At 47.5% G+C, this 18,593-nt stretch overlaps 1 protein-coding gene across 13 annotated transcripts in view; it reads right to left on the reverse strand.

The window, feature by feature from the left end:
* nAChRa3 (nicotinic acetylcholine receptor alpha 3 subunit) overlaps nucleotides 1-18,593 on the reverse strand; it is a 110,064-nt gene that overhangs the window by 897 nt on the left and 90,574 nt on the right. For 9 of the 13 annotated variants that reach the window (XM_031927169.2, XM_031927168.2, XM_032597709.1 and 6 more), the window contains 12 exons: nucleotides 15,311-15,478; nucleotides 13,488-13,627; nucleotides 13,367-13,411; nucleotides 10,813-10,922; nucleotides 10,389-10,569; nucleotides 8,774-8,889; nucleotides 8,209-8,377; nucleotides 5,191-5,327; nucleotides 4,890-5,009; nucleotides 3,034-3,312; nucleotides 1,534-1,762; nucleotides 1-1,020 (listed from right to left, as the gene is read on the reverse strand). The exon at nucleotides 1-1,020 is cut by the window's left edge and continues 897 nt beyond it. In XM_031927169.2, coding sequence (XP_031783029.1) covers nucleotides 823-1,020; nucleotides 1,534-1,762; nucleotides 3,034-3,312; nucleotides 4,890-5,009; nucleotides 5,191-5,327; nucleotides 8,209-8,377; nucleotides 8,774-8,889; nucleotides 10,389-10,569; nucleotides 10,813-10,922; nucleotides 13,367-13,411; nucleotides 13,488-13,627; nucleotides 15,311-15,362 — 1,776 coding nt within the window. In that variant the 5' untranslated portion in view covers nucleotides 15,363-15,478 and the 3' untranslated portion in view covers nucleotides 1-822. Of the gene's footprint in view, nucleotides 1,021-1,533; nucleotides 1,763-3,033; nucleotides 3,313-4,889; nucleotides 5,010-5,190; nucleotides 5,328-8,208; nucleotides 8,378-8,773; nucleotides 8,890-10,388; nucleotides 10,570-10,812; nucleotides 10,923-13,366; nucleotides 13,412-13,487; nucleotides 13,628-15,310; nucleotides 15,479-18,593 lie in introns of those variants that run through there. The other 4 variants (XM_031927173.2, XM_031927172.2, XM_031927171.2 and 1 more) reach the window with 4 other exon arrangements.

An 18,593-nucleotide genomic window follows, 5' to 3' on the forward strand; every position in this document is an offset into this window, starting at 1 on the left:
GCATTCTTCTCTGCGCTTTCGCGAATTTCACGGTGGCGGGAAGTTTGACTTTTTTTTTCGACTCACTCTGCAAAGCGCCAAGCAAAACTACTGCAGCGAGTAGCAACGTAAAATTTTCAATCACGGAAACGAATCGAGAGAGCTGGTGGATAGATAAAGAGCAAATAAAGCGTTTAACGACGTTTAGTCGCGAGTCGAGAGCGGCGTGAAATAAATCGAGAGCTCGTCGAAAAGTGCAGATGGCGTATATAGTAGATGAAGCGCATTGTCCTCTCCTCTGTCCCCTCCGTACACTCTCGGAGGATCGAAGTAAATCGCGAGAGCCGGAAATGAGCGGAGCCGGGGGCTGTAAAACGTGTGTGAGAACGACTTCGGCGCGCGATTGACATCTCTTTATCCTCGAAAACAGGACTCGCGCGCGAGCGAGCGAAGATTTATCGGATGCCCTTATTCTTCGAGCTATGTGCTATGGAGCGAGGGGGGTATAACGTCGGCGAGGAATGATGGACTCCTCGCGCGGTGACTGCGCGGATTGAAAAAGTCACGCGGACGCGATCGGATCGATGCAGCCGGCTGCAGTTTAACGATTCTCTCGCAAAGCCGCGGACGAGACTAAGCGAAGATCGACGACTGGACGAGGAGGCCAGCAGCAGCAGCAGCAGCAGCAGCAGTAGCGTAAGCAGCGGTGGTAGCGAGCGAAGAAGACGAGTAGCACTGGTCGCTGTAGTAGTCGTAACAGTAGTAATAGTAGTAGCAGTAATAGTAGTAATAGTAGGAGTAGTAGTAGTAGTAGTTGTAGTAGTAGTAGTTGTGTTGACCCTCTCAAAGGGTCGTGACGATGTGCGGTTTGGCAGTGGTCGAGGCGATCTCCGAGAGTCGCACGTCGATGGGCAAGCGGTCGTCGTAGAGCGTCGGCGCCTGGAGGATGATACCCGCGGTGCCGACCACCACCGCCAGCGTGAAGATCCACAGGAACAGACGGTCCAGCACCATGGCTACGAATTTCCAGTCCTCCTTTACCTATATGCGATAGAGACGGGACAGAAAGCAGAAATCGGCTCGATGAAATTACGAGAATTTTTGTTTTTGCTCAATTTTCGATGCAGCAGCAACGCAAGTTTATAGAAAGTTCAACGAAAAATATGCTTTCGATTTTTTACCGCCGCGACACGCGTCACTCGAGTCGCACCCCTCTCTTCCTCTCGAATGAGTTTATCGTCAGAGGCTTTTGGAAGACACTTTTCCATGCAAATTCGCTAATTAAGGAAGTTACAAAAGGGCCGAGAGAGAGAGAGAGAGTAAATATTCAGCGCATAAATCGGTTTAAATATTCATGAGGTCACTTCCGAATATAACGACAGCATCGCAAGCCGTTGCAATTTCCCTCCGTAAAAGTTTATGCTCGAGCTGTTATTATCGATGAGTATACGAAATCGCTAACATTGATAATTAAAAAAAAAAACTGAAAAAACGAAAGGGGGAAGCGAGTAGAAGCGAAGAAAGGAAAGAGAGCTAGATCAGCGATGTCCGTACTCTGGTGGAGTCCTCCTCGCGCTTGGTGTGATCGGCGATGTATCGTATGCCCTCGATGGCCTTGTAGAGCTCGGGGCAATGATGCCAGTGATTGAGGCTGTGGCAGAGGGCCTCGACGCTGTCCTCGGTCGGCAAGGTCCGGCCGGCCGATGTCGCGGATGTCGGTGCCGGCGCCGCCGGCGAGCCGTGGATCCGGCACTGGCTGCCCAGGTTCATCGCTTCCAGCTCTCTGCAAAAGTTGGGGCCCGTCGAGCAACGGTTTTTTGCCTTTAGTTATACTCATTTCTTTCGCGTTTAACTTTGCTCTCGCGGATACAGTTCCGTCCGTGATCCGAGATGAGCTATGTACAGTCATCGGAGATATCGGAGGGATCGGTATATCCGTGATGATATATATGTGTGTGTGTGTGTGTGTGTGTATGCAAGTGACACACGATGCGGACACATGACGAACGAACAACACACTCGCCGAGGCGTCGTGGCGAGTCTTTTAGTTTTCTTTTTCTTTGCTCCCTCTCGGGTTTAGCGAGACGTGCAGTTATATAAGCTTACTATGAAACGCTCGTCGACTTATTACGTGGTTTCGCACTTAGAGAAAATTTTTGTATACTCTGGTTTCGACTTTTCTTTTAAATAAATAAATTCGTCATTTTCTCCAAGTACTAGCTATATCTCTATGATAAATGCATGATCAGTTCGAGCCCTCATATGAGTTATACGAGTATATTGTGACAACGATCGACTTTCAACGACACTTTCAACCACCAATACAGACTTACACTAGCATTCCGAGCATATCTCTCAAACGTTATATGCCCATAAGCAACGATACTCAATAACAACACAGTATACTGTTATATTAATCAGTTGTTTTAGTTATATATTCGTTTAATTTAATGCAAAACATGCGTCGAGAAAACCATGTTTCAAGTCAGCAGAGCTGACCGACAGTTCAATTGCGAATGGTTTTCTCTTCGTTTACGTTTAATTAATTGGTTACTTGTTTTAATTTCAGAATAAACAATACTGGAACAATTCCGGCCATGCACTTTTCAAAAACACAATAACCGAGCCTTATATGCTGGACTATTCTCAAAATGGCACACCCACGCTGTGTATGGAGTCTGAGAAAAGCGAGAAATTCACTTCAAGGAAAGTCGTGGGTGTCCTTTTTCTATCTCAAACGAGGCACAATGCAGCGAAACAAAAATGAAAATAAACCGCAATCGTCGGACTAGTCTAACCTCGTCTATAGCTTGTAATTTCCCCGTCGGACAGTCGACGAGAACAACATCGAGCCGATCATAGATCGAACAGTGACAGACACTGCACACACGCACACACACACATACCAACGCACAAAAAAGTCCCGCGAGCACAGTCAGGCCCCGCGAGAAAAGAAAGTAACAGCGAGATCACTTACGCACGAAGATCAATATACAAGTACAGCGAGGATAAAAAATAAGAAAAAAAGAGAATGGATGTCTTGTCGGTAATTACATGAACCTGGGATTCAGTTCGTCTCGCGAGTCGAGACTGGGAAAGAGCACGGAGGACTCGAGCAGCTCGGAGGCCGAGGCCTCGGCGTAGAGGGACGGATCCCTGAGCTCCAGGCCGTTGCAGGTGCGCACCATGACGCGCTGCGAGGGATGCCCGCAGAGGCTGCCGGCGCCGCTACCCCCGTGGTGATGGTGCGCCGCCGCGGCCGCGGCTGCGACGACGTGCGGATCGCTCGTCAGGCTGCGCTTGTCGATCTGGTACTGCGGCCTGGGAATGAAACTAAACGGGTTCATATCGTCGAATATTTTATTAGTTTCTCAATTCCCATTTGGTCTCCTTTTTGGCTTTATATATATTATTATAGAAAAGATTTTTTGTTTTTAATACAGAAAGAGAGAGAGAGATATATATATATATATATTAAAGTGGGGGAGATAGGGGTTGCTTGCTTGCGATCTGATATATTGATTTAAGATTTTTCATACTGTATAATTATATATATATAGAGAGAGAGAGATAGAGAGAGAGAGAGAGAAGAGTTGCGATGGGTGGGCAGGGGACTCTATGTTGTTGAATAGACAGACAAGGCTCGCACGATCTAGATTCTTCAGAGAGCGACCATATGTTTCAAATTTAAATTTCAACGATCGACGTGCGTTTGACTGGCAATTTCAATCGAAATATCGCACGTCGTTCGTCGAAGAATGACAGAAATCCGAAGAATTTAGAACGTATGCTATACAGTAAAATTGTTATGTGCTAGCAATATATATATATATAAGGAGGCTGCACGAGTTTGAAAAAGTCATGTGACGTTATATTGTATAAGTTTGGTTGTTTGAGAAAATAATAAATTCTATGATATGATTCGCGTAGACGCTTTGAAAGCACACCTTTGAAAAATCTGTGGAAAAGGCGATCCCGTGATTTCAAAGCGTCTACGCGTGTTAGTGGATACGCATACATATATATTATATAGCGAAGGAAATGTAAAAATCTGTAGTCGCACGTTTTTGACAACGTTTTAATAACAGCCGACGCTGCAGCTTTTGAGAATTTACTTTTAATTTCGAAAACTTTTCCAGCGGGTTTCTTCTCGCGCTTAGCGCATACGAAACTTCAAGGGCTTTGCAGTACGTGCTTGCATTATAATACCATACACTCGGGGAGCTGAAATTCCAGAGAGCCGAGAGACCATAAAAATGAAAAGAGCTACGAAATACAAATCGCTTCCCGCCGCAAGGCGCCTTTTGAAAGCGATAAAAAGAATTTCTGGATATAGGCTTTACGCTCGCGCGGCGAAATAGATTTTTACACTGCCTTCGCTGGAACGAACGAGATATATTCGTCGTAAATATGTAAGTTTATTATATTTGGATTCGTATTTTCGGAACAATGCGGCCGTACGCGAGATTTCTCCTCGCCCCCAGTATAGCAAATTTATCAAGTTTTCATCTTCTGCGGCTTGATTAAAAAAATGAATAACAGGCTCGTAAAATACGCTAGGTTATTATCCGTGGAAAGATCATAACTGTTATTCGTTTTTTTTAGTGTAACTAACAGTAATACATGCCTGCGTTCAACGAATGCGAAATAAACATGGACGGATATATACATTAAAAAAAAATAATAATAAATAAATAAATAAATAAATAAAACTCATAATGTTCAACGAATATGTCGTATACACAAGTGGATAATTTGTTCTCTTGTTCGATATGGAGGGAAGGGTTCATGCGAGGATACAACCATGGACAGAAGCTGGATAAACTAATCGTTATATTGAAAAGAAGGATCTAATAACGAAAAAACAATCAACGAAACGAGTATAAAAAAATCTCGAATTCAATACTGACCGGCGCATAACCAGTAATCTGGGCAGAACGTGGATGAAGACACGGCGCACCCAGGGCTTCATCACGTGCGTTTGCGGCGAACGGAAGTGCACGTTCAGTACCGCCACAGTCACGCATATGCTGTGAAAAAAAGAATGAGATTTTTTTTTATTAAGTTTTCTCTTTCACGGAATTCTTTTCACACGGCTGCAGGTGCGAGGAGAACACGTCTCTCTCTCTCTTTGCAGTCTGTGCTCAGCGTTTCGTGTGCGAAGTAGGCGCGGAACTAGAGGTGGAACTAGATTCAAAAGAAGTTAATTACCTTAGCGTGTCGAGGATCATCGTGAAGAGGACGAACTTCCCGAGGAGAGGCACCACGAGAGAAGTCGGCGGAATGATCTCAGCCAGCAGCAGGAAGAACACGGTGAGCGACAGCAGGATCGAAATTGACAGACTTACCTGTGTGTGTGTTTTTTTTTCGTTAATTGACAAAAATAAATAATTTATTAGTTGTGTAAAATATTTAGGAAATATTCCTAAAACAATATCGGCATGATGTCAGCTTATTTTGTAATGTGCCGCGTCTGTAATAATGGCTCGAAGTGAATCCAATGTGAAACACACGCATCAAAAAAAGCTCTGATGATTTCACGCTACCGGCCTATACTCGCCGAGTTCACATAGTAAAAAAAGGAGAAGAAGGAGAGGAGGAAAAAAGCATAAACGCCTCCACTATACGCGCGACGGCACAAGGAGCTCGAGCACGCTGCATAAAGCGAGAAAAATTCCCGGGTAATTAACGGAGGGGGCCCTTGGCGCACCCGTGAATGGAACACGAGGCGTTGCGTTTCGCTCGGATTTGAGCTAAAAAAATGCGCGCGAAAGAGAGAGAGAGAGAGAGAGAGAGAGAGTAGTAAGTAGTCGAGACGCGTGTATATAAAGAGGTAGTCGAGCTCGACTCGCGAGAGAAGCGAATTAATTTGATAATTAGCCTGGCGTAATTAATGCGCTGCTGCAATACTTAAGCGGGCATGAGAATTTCGAGGAAGAGTCTCTTTTATAAAAATACAAACGCCATTATAGGCCGGAATCGTCGAAAAGCGCATACATAAACGTTTGCGCGAGCAAATATTTTCCCGACGCAGTCGATCGCGAAAATCCCTTCGATACGTTCGAGTGGATATTGTATACGAAGAGCAGACTGGGATCGATCAAGCCCCTCAAGGCGCAGCGAGAAATCGTGTGTGTAGCCCCGATGAAATTCTTCGGCGACGTCATCGATCTCCCTCTCTGATCAGTTTTCGAGTGGCTTGGAAATCGAAAAAAATTGTCCTCGTCGAAAATCATCCCACTCCCTCGAGAGAGAGAGAGAGAGAGAAAAGCACAACCAGTTACAAAGAGGGCGTCTATTTTCCATTACCTGCGAGCATCGAGTGCAGCAGAGAGAAATCCGGCCTCTCTACTGTGTACACGTAGACGACGATTGGTCATCGCTGTCTGGCCGGGCTTAAAAAGCTTCGGTTCCGAACTCGCGTGCCAAGTACCTGGGATTTCCGATGGGATTTCGCGCGAGAAAGTGAGCGATCGCAGTGCAGTGCAGAGCTTCGAATGTAAAAGCGAAGACGAGGGGGGACTATGTTTCTTTTTTCTTCTATGTACCGATTTCGCTCTTCGTTGGGCACGGTCGAAGAGGCTCAATAGAAAAATGACGTATGAAAACGTTTGTTTTCGAGAAAACTAATTGATTTTGTTTCACAGTGTAAGTAGATAGTGTCCAGGTGTGATCAGACTACGTCTTCGTTGACATTAAGCTCGCAGAGGGGTATTAATTTTTAAATTTCGCGCCCCCCCCCCCCACGAACTTGCAGTGGAAACTTCCGCCTTGAGAGACTTTCCCCCGGAGATCCCGACTTAAATAATTCTTAACGCCGACATCCTCGAACCTATACCCTATTTTTCGCGTCCAATTTGGCGGATCCCCTCTCCGAGCTCGTACACGCAGGGGGTCGAATCTTTTGTGCGCGACGAGGAGTGCGAGTTTAATCGGGCGTCGGATGCTAGCCCGCGCGCGTGGGCGAATTTCATTTCACGCGTCATTGGGACACATCCGTCCGTTTCTGAGCCACTTTTCAAATGCAAAGCTCGCGGAATAGCGATTATTCGAGATTAATACACTCGCGTGAATCGGGATGGTTATATACGAGGATGCGAAATTGGCAGTAATAAGAGAGCCTCTTGACTTTCATAAACCACGTGCGGGAAAAAGAAGCAACAGCAGCTCCATTACCTTAACAAACGTTAACAGCGAGAGAGAAGACTGCATTCATCAGACGGGAGAGGAGAGCGCAGAGTACGCAATTTTCAAGGAAATTCTCTCCGATTGCAGCTGCTAAATCTACCATCTCGCACTCTCTTCGCTGTGTGTGTGTGTGTGTGTGTGTGTGTGTGTGTGTGTGTGTGACTGTATCTTGCTGCTATCTGCCGGCCGTTTATCACTCGGCCGCGCCACTTCCACTTCCGCCTCGGCGTGTCCCTGTGTGTCTTTATCTGTCCGACTATTCACCTCTTGTCTCCTTATCTGCCCCCTTTTTTCGTCCCGGCGAAATATCGGCTCTCTCTCTCTCTCTCTCTCTCTCTCTCTCTCTCTCTCCGTGCGATTCTCTTCCTCCCTCTCTCGAGGTCAAGTGTCCTGCGACAAGCCAGAGAATGGAGGTCGAGAGAGAGAGAGAGAGGATGCAAGTTATTTCGCGAGAGCGCCGAAAGCTTTTTCGGAGGGGGAGGCGTGATTTCCCTCCTCTCTTTTCTTTTTTTCTCGCTCTCGGGGAAATTGAAAACCCGAATAAAATCAAGCGCGCCCGAGCACTTTCTCCAAAACAAATACCGACGCGCCCGATAATCCGAGTACACCTCCAGCGTGTCACGGAGTCAAAATCGATGCCAGAGAGAGAGAGAGAAGGAGCCTCGATTAATCAAAATTCGTCGGTTACAACGCCCGCTGTAAAAATTTCCGGCCAGCGTGTATAAATCACCGCGGCGGCGCAAAACAGAAATCGAGCGATAAAGAGGATGTACGCGGGATTTATAATGTAGGAGCCGGCGCTTGGCGCATAAATTCCCGTGAAATATCGGCGTTTGCGCTTTTTCAACCAGTTTGAATACCGAGAAGCTTATGCGCACCTAAGACGCAAACAATTTATATGCTCTGCGCGAAGGAAAAAGTCGTTCTCCGATTGTCAGTACATGGCTGCAGAGATAAGTAAGTGTTAATCATGCCGATATCGTTGGATCACTCGATTTCAATAAGTCAAAAATATATCGTATAATCTGCCGAGATACTGACCTTTTCGCCGCTGTCGCTGGGCAGGTAGAAGACGAGTATCGTGAGGAAGGATATCCCCATACAGGGAATTATGAGATTGACCGTGTAGAAGAGGGTCTTCCGTCTCATGGTGATGTTGAAGGTGATGTCGAGGTAGGGCTCGTCGCAGCACGTATAAAACTTTTCGTTCCTGCAAGCACACACACACACACAACGCGAGCGCCCCAAATCCCCCCGAGCGTTACTTACGTACACACAGTTCACATTATGTATAGCTATATGGATATAGATGTAGACAGAGAGACAGGAGAGGGCAAACACACTCGTATAGGGATGAGGCGCCGCGCTGCACTCGTGGCTGGAGTTTTCTGACGCGCAGCCACGAGTGCAGGGCAAATATACAGGCGACTTTGGTTTTTCACGATCGCGAACCGAGAGCGTCAGGCTTTCGCTTCTCTGTTTATTCTTAAGTATATATACACGCTTTGAAATTATATTTTTTGCTTTTTCCAAGGAGAACCGTTTTCGCGGGTGTGTCGCGATAATGGAGGTGTGGAAAGGGGGAAGGGAAAATGCAAAATCTCACCTGACAGCCGGCACCTCGAGGATATCCCACTCGACGGAAGTATAAAACTCGGAGAGATCCACGCCTATGTCGACTACGTTGCTGCCTTGCACCTCGTCGATGTGCCTCAAGTCGACCTGCCGACAGAACATACGTCGAAGCGCGTGTCAAGCAAAGCGTAATTTGGACCGCAGGCCCAGCTAATCCGCACTCCGAGTCGCTTCACGGAAAATCCAAGAGGATCGAGATCCCTCGCACTCGGGAGTGTGTAGGCGGTTATCGCGCTCAAGTGTCTCTCGAGACCAGTATACCGGTCAGCTGGCGCTTTATTAAGCTTGCTCCTTAAACTTTGTGCTTATCTTCGTTGCAGTATAGAGCCGGGCGCGGTTTGCTCTCCGGCGACACACACATACACACACACACAGGCACACAGATCGAACTTAATTAGCTTTCGCCGCGATGCGGTTATAGGGGTGTACGCTTACGCGATTCAAGAGTTTTCACGACCATACGGGAATGTGATACGCGAGTTTCGTTGATATTCGCGCAATTTCAAAGGATAAAGTTTAACGATCTCGTATAAAAACGCAATGCGCCCTACTTGTTCTGTATTTGAGCTATCGCATACGCGGAGAGATAATATGCGAGCGGTTACATCAGGGGAGCTTATCAGCGGAGAAATTCTCACGTGTGCCAGTGCTATACAGAGCCGAGTTGGTATTGCGCGAATAATCCTGAATTTTCGGGGGAACGAGAAATTATCGCCGACGCTGCGCATTACCTTACATACACGCTATATTCGGCGAGAGGCTCTAGATATAGTTTAAACGTTTATTCGCGCTCTGATATACTCGTCGGGCAATATTTGACGCGAGCGTAATTGCTCATAATTATCAATAGCAAAGACTCTAACAACAGCCTTTATACAATTCAAAAATTCGATCTCACTAATATACACCCCTTCGCTTATATCTTCTGCGTTACATCCATCAAGATTCCGCGACAATAAACGAAGTCGCGCATGGCGGAGTAGAAAGGCGAGTCTCGCGGCAGTATAGTTATACAATAGAGACTAGAACCGAGGGGAGATGTTAATGCGCTCTAGTAGTCTAGGAGTAGAGTTTTACGACGTCGGCGCGCCTTTTCCGCGTGTATGTGTGCGCATAGCAGTCCGCGAGTCGCCTTTATGGGGCCATTCGCCGCCGCCGCCGCCGCCGCACCGCTGCGGGCTAACAAGCACTTTGCCAGCGCGCGCTCCCTTATCGGCGCGACGATCCCTTTTTGATTGGCCTTATGGCCGAGTTTACGGATAGCGCACCCAACGATCTCAGCGCTGGGCTTAACGTTTTTATTTATTTATTTTTTTTTTTTAAATATTGATACGCGGCATTTCAATAAAGCCGGCACGACGCGTGCTCGATCCTATACAACAGCATTCCAGCGGCGTCGTCTGGATGGGATGCAAAAATATTCGAGGCATCGGGAGTTTCGGCCTTGCGGCTATTGGAATATTCGACCGCGCGTGGAATGCCTTATTTTCGCGCGGCTGGACGTCGACGCGTTTAATTTCCAGAGCGCAAAGAGAGAGATGTATGTATATAAGGATTTATTGGATATTATTGCAGCCGCAGTTCACCTGAAAGCCGTCGTACGTCCAGGAGCCGAATTTCATGACGCAGGTCTGCTCGTCAAAGGGAAAGTACTCGACGTCGATCTCACAGGAAGACTTGTAAATCGCTGGCGGCTTCCACTCGACTCTGCCGGTGTAGTTGAGCGTGGCTTTCGTCGCCAGGGTTACCTCGAAGTTGCCGTCGGCGCTGAGGACGTTATGCATCGTTTATTCGTACACAACGATTAAAACTATACACACACACACAGAGACACACACAAAGTCACAAAATTTGCACGCAGAGCCCGAGTATTAAAGATCTTTGAACAGCTCTGTGTGCAGTGTATGCGCCCATTCAAACGAGTGTACACATTGTTATTCATGTTATTAAACTTGGCGCTGCAGCGGAGAACTCGAAAGCTCAGGGTATTAAAGCTCTATACGCACTCACTTGTTGTACAAAACTATGTCGGGTCTCCATATGTGGTCGGAAGGAACGTGCAGCATCTCGACGCCCCCGTACTCCTTCGGATCCCATTTGAGCTTGTAATCGTACCATGACTGCAACACCAGACACATGCATTTGAATATCATTATATGGCATTACACAACGGGCTTTTCCTTTGCGTTTCTCGACCAGTTCGAGCAAAGCTACGACATACTCCGGTATAAGTTACATAGATCGTTAGCTGAGAAATTAAACTGTGGAATAATAAAAGCTGCGCCAGGAAAACGAGGGCTACACGCGCTACGAAGGATTGTCCATTAAAGAAAAGTATTAAGAAAATTACTGCGATCGTAAAGCGTTTCCACGGCCTCGCCGATGATTAGCCGCGGAAACAGTGCGCAAATTCGTTTTGAAAACGCAAACATGTTTCTTCGTCTCGACTTAATATCGCAAGCAGCATTATATCAGATCAGCGCATTGTATAATCAACAATGTCGCTGCTGACTCTGCGCTTTGTACCGCCGGCATCATTTCCTACGCGCAGCTTACGTAAATACGCGCTAAACGCTAGAGCTACACACGCGCAGGGCTTTAACTCGAGGCAAACGAGACTGTGGCTTGCGCTGCAGCGCTGATGGTCAGGTGTTTTCTTGGAGCGATGATGAACGCATTAATGTTACAGCGGAACATAACGCGGCCGAGAGGAATTCCGGGAGTAGGAAATTGAAGGATTGTTTTCGCTCGCTCGGTTTACTCTCGGCAAATCGAGAGATTTACTATATACGCGCCGAACGTTAAAAGGACGAGCTTCGATGCTTTCAAATAGCACAGCTACAGAGAGATTCGAAGAGCTTTTCCCGACTTCGAAATCTATAACTTAGCGAAGTATAGACTCATGCACACACACACACATGCGCGGAAATATCAGGCGACGCGCGAAGGATGTGCATTTTCTCTCTTGTTGCTCGACGCGCGCGGGGATTAGCTATACGTCGCGTTTTTACGCCCCGGTATGTCCTCCTCCTCCTTCTACGCTCTTTAGAATTTGATTTATGTATGGGATTGTCGGGCAGCAGCAACACCTGGATTTTTCATGCGACGGCTTTTACGCGCGCGCCTGTGTAATGTCGTCGGCAAGGGCTTGACGTTTTCATGCGCATATTTTAAGCTTCCCTGTACACGCGAGGGTCCTTTTGTTTTGTGTTTTTCGAGACACGTGTCTCACGCGGGCTGAAAGTTACTCCCGTTCGCGAATACTCGTATTTTCAGCGTCATCCATCGGACACGTTCATTAGTCGAAAGCGGCGCAGCGATTTTACGAGACCACCCGGCTACATGCAACTGCTCTCTCTCGGCGCCGTTAACCGGCCCCGAATTCCGTTCCGCATGACCAATCGATCTGCTCTCGACGTCGGGGAAAAGCTACGCTACATAGCGTAGAATACAGTTTACAGTGTCTATACGCTTATGTGGGCCAATTATACGTATAGCTCGCGCGGATATGACTAATGGTCCGAGCGTTATAATGGAGGATTGAAGACGAAAAGGGCGTAGCTCTCGTCGTAGATTTTCTCGGCGACGAAAACAAGCTCCGTCGCGACGGCCTTTACGTAATCCGGCCTAACTACAAAGTGGGTTGCACGCTTCGCCGGAGCTATTTTCCTCGCAGATGTGCAGAGGCTCTTTGTCTCCGGTACGCTCGACTGTATACACATCTTTGTACACAAGGATGGGATATTCGAGTTGACGAATTAATGCGGCCGAAGAGAAGGATTAAAGTCTGACCAATCTCGACCTTTTTTCTACTCGCGATCAATTTGCTCGGATAAAAACTCCCGGCCATATCGGCGCGATCGCGGCATTAATTTCTCCGGGACGGCGGCGGCAGCTGTGAGTTACGACTGCTGCAGCTCTCGACCGCGGCTACAAGTGTTTTTCCCAGGCCGCGGGGGAAAATTATAAGGCTGTCACGCGGCCTCGGCCTTGATACAGCTGTGTATATATAGGGATAAATCGGAGGGAGAAGAAAAAAGTAGAAACTTGAACGCGTGAGAAATTTCCAAAAAGCTCGCTCGGGCGCGAAGCGAGATATACAGGAGAGGCGATAATCCGAGCGCTGTATCTCGTCCCGGCGAAATCCAGAGCGGAAGCCAGATCCGAGTCTCGTGCATGTCTTCCGCCGCGCTGTCTATATCGCGTGTATGTCGGGAGAGAGATAAGGAAAAGAGAACTCGCGAGAGAAAATGTAGCGCGGTTGGATAAGAGAAGACGCGACGCGAGCGAGGCTGCCAGCTCTGAAAGGAGCGAGTAGCTGTTCGACGCGCAGTCAATTTTCCTTATCCCCCCCCCCCTCCCCCCGCGCGCTCGTATGCAGTGTCTGTGATGTCGGAAGGATACGTATATAGTTTGGAGATGGAGTTCGCGAGGTCTCAGCCTCTCGAGGGGGCTTACGCCTGGACAGTCGGCAGCGTTTTCTCGGAATTGATTCGTCGTCGTTGGAGATGCTGAATTGGCTGCTCGAAATACGCAGAGGAATGCGTGTAGAGGAGATGCTTACCTGCTCGACCCATAGGTTCGTCGTCATAATCTGATTTTTCAGGTTCTGAAACAGCAATAAAGGGCGAAAAAGAAGTATCCTGTGTATTTCTCATGAGGGTATATAGGAAAGATCGATTTACCACGTCGATCAGCTGCGATAGCTTGAGCTTGATTTTAACTGTCAGGGCATCCGTCACGTTGACGACCGGACGGACGAGCTTGTTGTAGTTGGAGAGGAGGTCGTCGTACAAACGCTTCGCGTCCGGATTCCCCGAGCATCCTGCAATCAGAACAAGCTTCCGTTTAGTTTTCCTTTTTATTCTTCATTTTACAATCAAGAATCGCGGGCGCATCAGGAAATTTAGACAAACGAGAGCATAACAAGTTGGCTTGTTAGCGCGGCCTCGCTCTCATGCAAATGAGTCAGTCTCGCGTCTTTCTTTCTCTAATTTTCTCTGTATATCATTTACCCCCCGTCGTCGGCAGTATAAGTACTTGGCTCCGCGAAATTATTTTACATATGCTCCGAGTCCGTTCAAGAGTTCATTCCGCGGTTCAATGCTCCCTGACCGCATTATACATCCCGCGAGTCGAGTTATTGTTCGAAAAACAAATCTCGGTGAAAAACGAGGCAGCGCTACACTGTACAGTAGCGAACAACACTCGGAGCTGCATCTCTCGGCCCCGTTCAGCGCGTCACTTCGCAGAAGCTCGAGGGGGTAACAACATTCCAACAGCGCTCGCCATCAATCCCCAAACATTTGGTTGTCAGTCGAGGTACACTCCTTGGCAGCAGCAGCAGCAGCAGCAGCAGCAACAAGCCGCGGGTGCTTCCTTGTCCCGAGGAAGAGACGAGGGTTCGCGCAGCGTCTGACACGTACAGCGCCGTAGCTACTAACGATGTTTATACGCCGCGCAGCTGAACTATATACAATTTTGATTGCCCGCGACGATTTCACCTCTTCGTTACATGGGACGTCTGATTTCTCTCGGTGTGTATAATGCGGACCTGCAAAGGCTTGATTGTTATGTATTATTAGAGACAGGGAACGTTTATCCGAGTTTGTTTATGGGAACTTGTTTATGGGCTGCGAGCGCTGGAACACTGCGCTATAATTGAGTGACTGTAACGGAGCGCGGCTGAGTTTACGCGCCCGAGCGAGTTAGGGACGATGTTACAGTGACCCCCCGCTGGCTCTATCTGTCTGTGTATCGTTGTTGAGAGTTCTCAGGTGTCTTCATTGTTCTCAGCCGCTCTGATGAAATTATGCACGCGTTCGTAGTATCGTTTTTCAAAGCTACGATCCCCGAGTTCTCCCCGAGAAAGATTACGCGCTCTCTATCTCCGCGCATTACACGAGAGCGAAAAACTTTATCGCCGTTTCCGCGCGCGCGCGCGCGGTGCGATAAGCTGCCGCTCTTCAAACAATGCAGCCGAGTAATCTCCCCCGGAGGCGGCGGCGGCGGCGATGAAAGGGGCCGTTTTTCGTGAATTTTTTAATCAGCGCCGCGAGGACAAAGCTCCACGCTAATGAACGGAATAATCAGGCGAAACGAAGAAACGCGAGAATAGAGCACGAAAGAGAGAGGCTATAATATATAGTGTGGCAGTAGAGCCGTAAAGTCGAATCGACTATATACGCGCGTGAGCGGCTTGTTTCGCAAGCTCGAGCATCGCTCGTAAACGTTCCGGCTGTAGGTGTGGCTGCTGTGCGTATGTAGAGGTCTACGAGCTGCCTTCCAGGCTCATTACGAGCCTCGTGCTGCACGAGGGAGGTATTCTTCCCTGTTTAGTGCCTGTTTTTATACATCGGGGCTGCGCTTTTCAAGAGCTTTTTGTCGGCGGGAAAATTTGAATTTTCAGCGTAAACGAAGAGGACTCGTTTTTCAAGCAATTTTCACTGGCCAAACACACGTAAATATATCAGACACAAGCTCCAGGGCATTTGTTAGAGACTCCTACCTGATATGAGCACCAACACAATCCACATGATCCCCACCAGGCTCTTCATCATGTCATTGTGACGTCACGTCCGCCTCATTTCTCCGCTGCCGCGTGTTCTCCCGAAGCTTCAGCGTAGCGCAGGCTACTCCGCTGCAGCAGCTTCTTCGCAGCCACGACAACGAACCCCTGCGAACAGAAACACACATACACACGTAGACGTATATTATATGGACCACTGCGCACGCTCGGCTCTTAATGCTTTGCATAACTTCTCGTTTCCGACAGACGCGCCTCTACCTTATATGTTATATTATCATTGCTCTATGAGAGGGAGCTGGCTGATATTAGATTTTCGGAGGGACACGTCTGCTGCTGGGATTATATATAGGTATACGAGGGGTGTTTGCGCAATTTTTCATACGTATACATACTACAATCGAAATCTATCCAACTTAAGCGGCAGCGGCATCGATCACGAAGCACCATTGCCGAATCACTATAAACGCTCGGCTCGTATAATTTTTATAACGCCCGCAACGGCTCTTAAACTTTTTATCGATATGCTCGAGTTCCGATATCCGTCGCGCGCCGCTCCGCCCAACTCTCGTAATTAAATGCTAATTACATCGGTCCATCTCTACTCACGCATCTACTATAGAGTCTCGGCTTCAGCTCCTTCAGCCTCCCCTATTGTATCCGTATAGCCGCGTTAAATGGCTCTTTTATCGCCTCGAACTTCCATTATAGCCTCGCCGGCGCTGCGGCTTAAAGTCTCTCTCCCTCCCGACTGCATTAGCATTTTCGCGAAGCCGCGCGTCGCCCCGAGAGCCAGTAGTTCTCTCTTTCTCTCTGACATTCGATCCTCGGTGAAATCATTCTCTTTCTCCGCGGCTCCTTTTCATACGAATATATAGAGCCTCGCGTATAATTTATCGTCGCCGATCATATCTCGAAGATCCGTAACCGAGTGCGTTTCACGCTTTACGCGCACGCTGTGCCATACGCAAAGCGACGAGTATATATATATATATATATACATATATGTAAGTCAATCGAGCGAGAGAAACGCCGCGATGACAGCGCGCGGGATGATTCGAATCAATAGCCGTGTCGAAGGCACATATACCAAAGCGGTTTAACAACGGAAAAAGGCGGGTATACCAGCAGAATTCCGGCGTTAAAGTTTCGGCTCACGTAGCAGCGCTTTGCCCTGTGTATGTATAGTTACATGGCTTCACCCGCAGAAGGAAGTGCATGCAGCGAGACGTGCGACGATTATTAGGGGGGGATGATCGTACCTGGTACACGGCTATACGTGTGCAACGATCGGCGCTGATTTGTCGTGTATATAGCAGTAGTGTTTCACTCGCTGCAGCAGCAGCGCCTGGTTTAACGTCGTTTGTTCCACTGATTTTTGTTCGCTCGTCCAAACGATTTTTTTTTGTCTTTAAATTCATCGCGCGCCGCCAAAAATAATACAGAGCGGTTGTAAACCAGTTCGCGAATTAATTCCGTCCCGGCTGTCTGCGTATCGACTTTTAGATTGGGCAAAGCGAGGGACTCTCGACGTATGTAACTCAATAATAAAGTATTTCCCGGGGGGGAGTTTGATCGATTTGACTTTTAAAAGCCGAGTTCTATTCATGATTCCGCTTTCAATCAGTTTCGTTATTCGTCTACCCGCCGAGTATATTTGGAATACAGTGCGATAGCGAGAGAGAGAGAGAGAGAGAGAGAGAGAGAGAGAGAGAGAGAGAGCGTATATTTTTTAACTTTTACAAAAATTTATCGACCACGCGGAAATTCGTTTTTACGCGTTACGCTGTAATTTTAACGACGGAGTTTCAAAGCTCCAGCCAATTATAACCGAATAAACACACAGTAAATAATGCTGAAATATCCTTCCTCGGCGATGTATTCCTCGATTCAAAGCGGGTTTATTTTACTTTACAAACGCCGGCGCCGCTATATAGCCAAGGTCGATTGGTTTTTCAAACGGCCGCCTACTAGCGCATGGCAGAGAGGGAGAGAGACTCGAGATTAAATTTTTATTGGGCCCTGTCAGAAGTGACATTGAACTCTTTTCGTTTTCCCTTCTCGCTATGCACAGTGCGCGCCTCAAACGAAAAATCTCATTATTCAACTTGGATATCACGCGTGCCCGCTATCAGCGTGACATTGCTTTTATTAGCGCGACTTTCTCTCCAAACTGCGATTTTATACCTATATCACTCTGGAATAAGTTTGCTTCTCCGAAAACACAACGATAATACAAGCAAAGCGTGTTTAATACGAAAGCTCGCGGAAGCGATTGCTTTCAGACCCTCTTCATCGCTCTGACCATAGCTCTACCATGCATTGTTGTCTCAAAACAAAACGGCCGAAAATTCTCTCCGACTATAAACGCGAGAGCATAATTAACAGCTGACGTGTGTGTGTGTGTATGCGTGTGGTGGGAAATTCGCGCGAAGCCCTAATACCATAGCTGTTTATTTCGACGTACGCCACTTGGGGGAAGTAGGTCGGTGTGTATTTTAAATTCGGCTCTGCGCAGCTCCTTCAGAGCGATGAGTATACGCGCGCGAAATAATCCGGGACCAAACAACGAGTAGTGCTTGTTACGTTTGATGAGCCATTGGTGTACGCGTTGCAAGGCACTTGTAGCGATCCTTTCACCAAAAGGCGCATATCGGAGGGACGATGAAAATTTGAAGAGATGCTACATTTGGTCGGCGAAAAATTGAAGATTTCAGCTATAGCGAGCGATATTTGTTGATGAATTTTCCAGCATCGGGAAGTGCGCGCGAGCACTTTGAAAGGTCGTCCATTACTCTTTTACGCGGTTTTATATACTTCGCCTCGTTAAATCGCGATAAGAAGAACTATAAAAAAATGAATCAACCGGCGCCTTACTCATACTCGCTATATACAGTTCTAAAGTAATAATTCGACCTCTTTTTACGGTACATATAATTTAACGCTCTTCTTTGCAGTCACATCAGAGTATCAATAGCCGTAAAAGTGCGTTACAAATTAGTCGATCTTGCGGAATGAGCTGCAGCTATTTTTCGTAAAGGCCGGCGTTTACCCAACAAAAAGGAAGACACGGCGCAAGAATAACCAGCCTATAACCGTCCGCGAAGCAGCAGCGCTATATCCCGTTTTGAAGAGAATAAAAAAAAAAAAAAAAAGGAACCCGAACCTCCTCGCCGATATCCGCCCGGAGGCGTTTCCGCGGCTAATCCGTCGCGTCCGATATACCGCGCCCAGAAGCCAAAGGCGATTCCATTCTCGGCCCTTT

Source organism: Nasonia vitripennis, chromosome 3 (genome assembly GCF_009193385.2).
Source record: "Nasonia vitripennis strain AsymCx chromosome 3, Nvit_psr_1.1, whole genome shotgun sequence".
Lineage (NCBI taxonomy): Eukaryota > Metazoa > Arthropoda > Insecta > Hymenoptera > Pteromalidae > Nasonia > Nasonia vitripennis.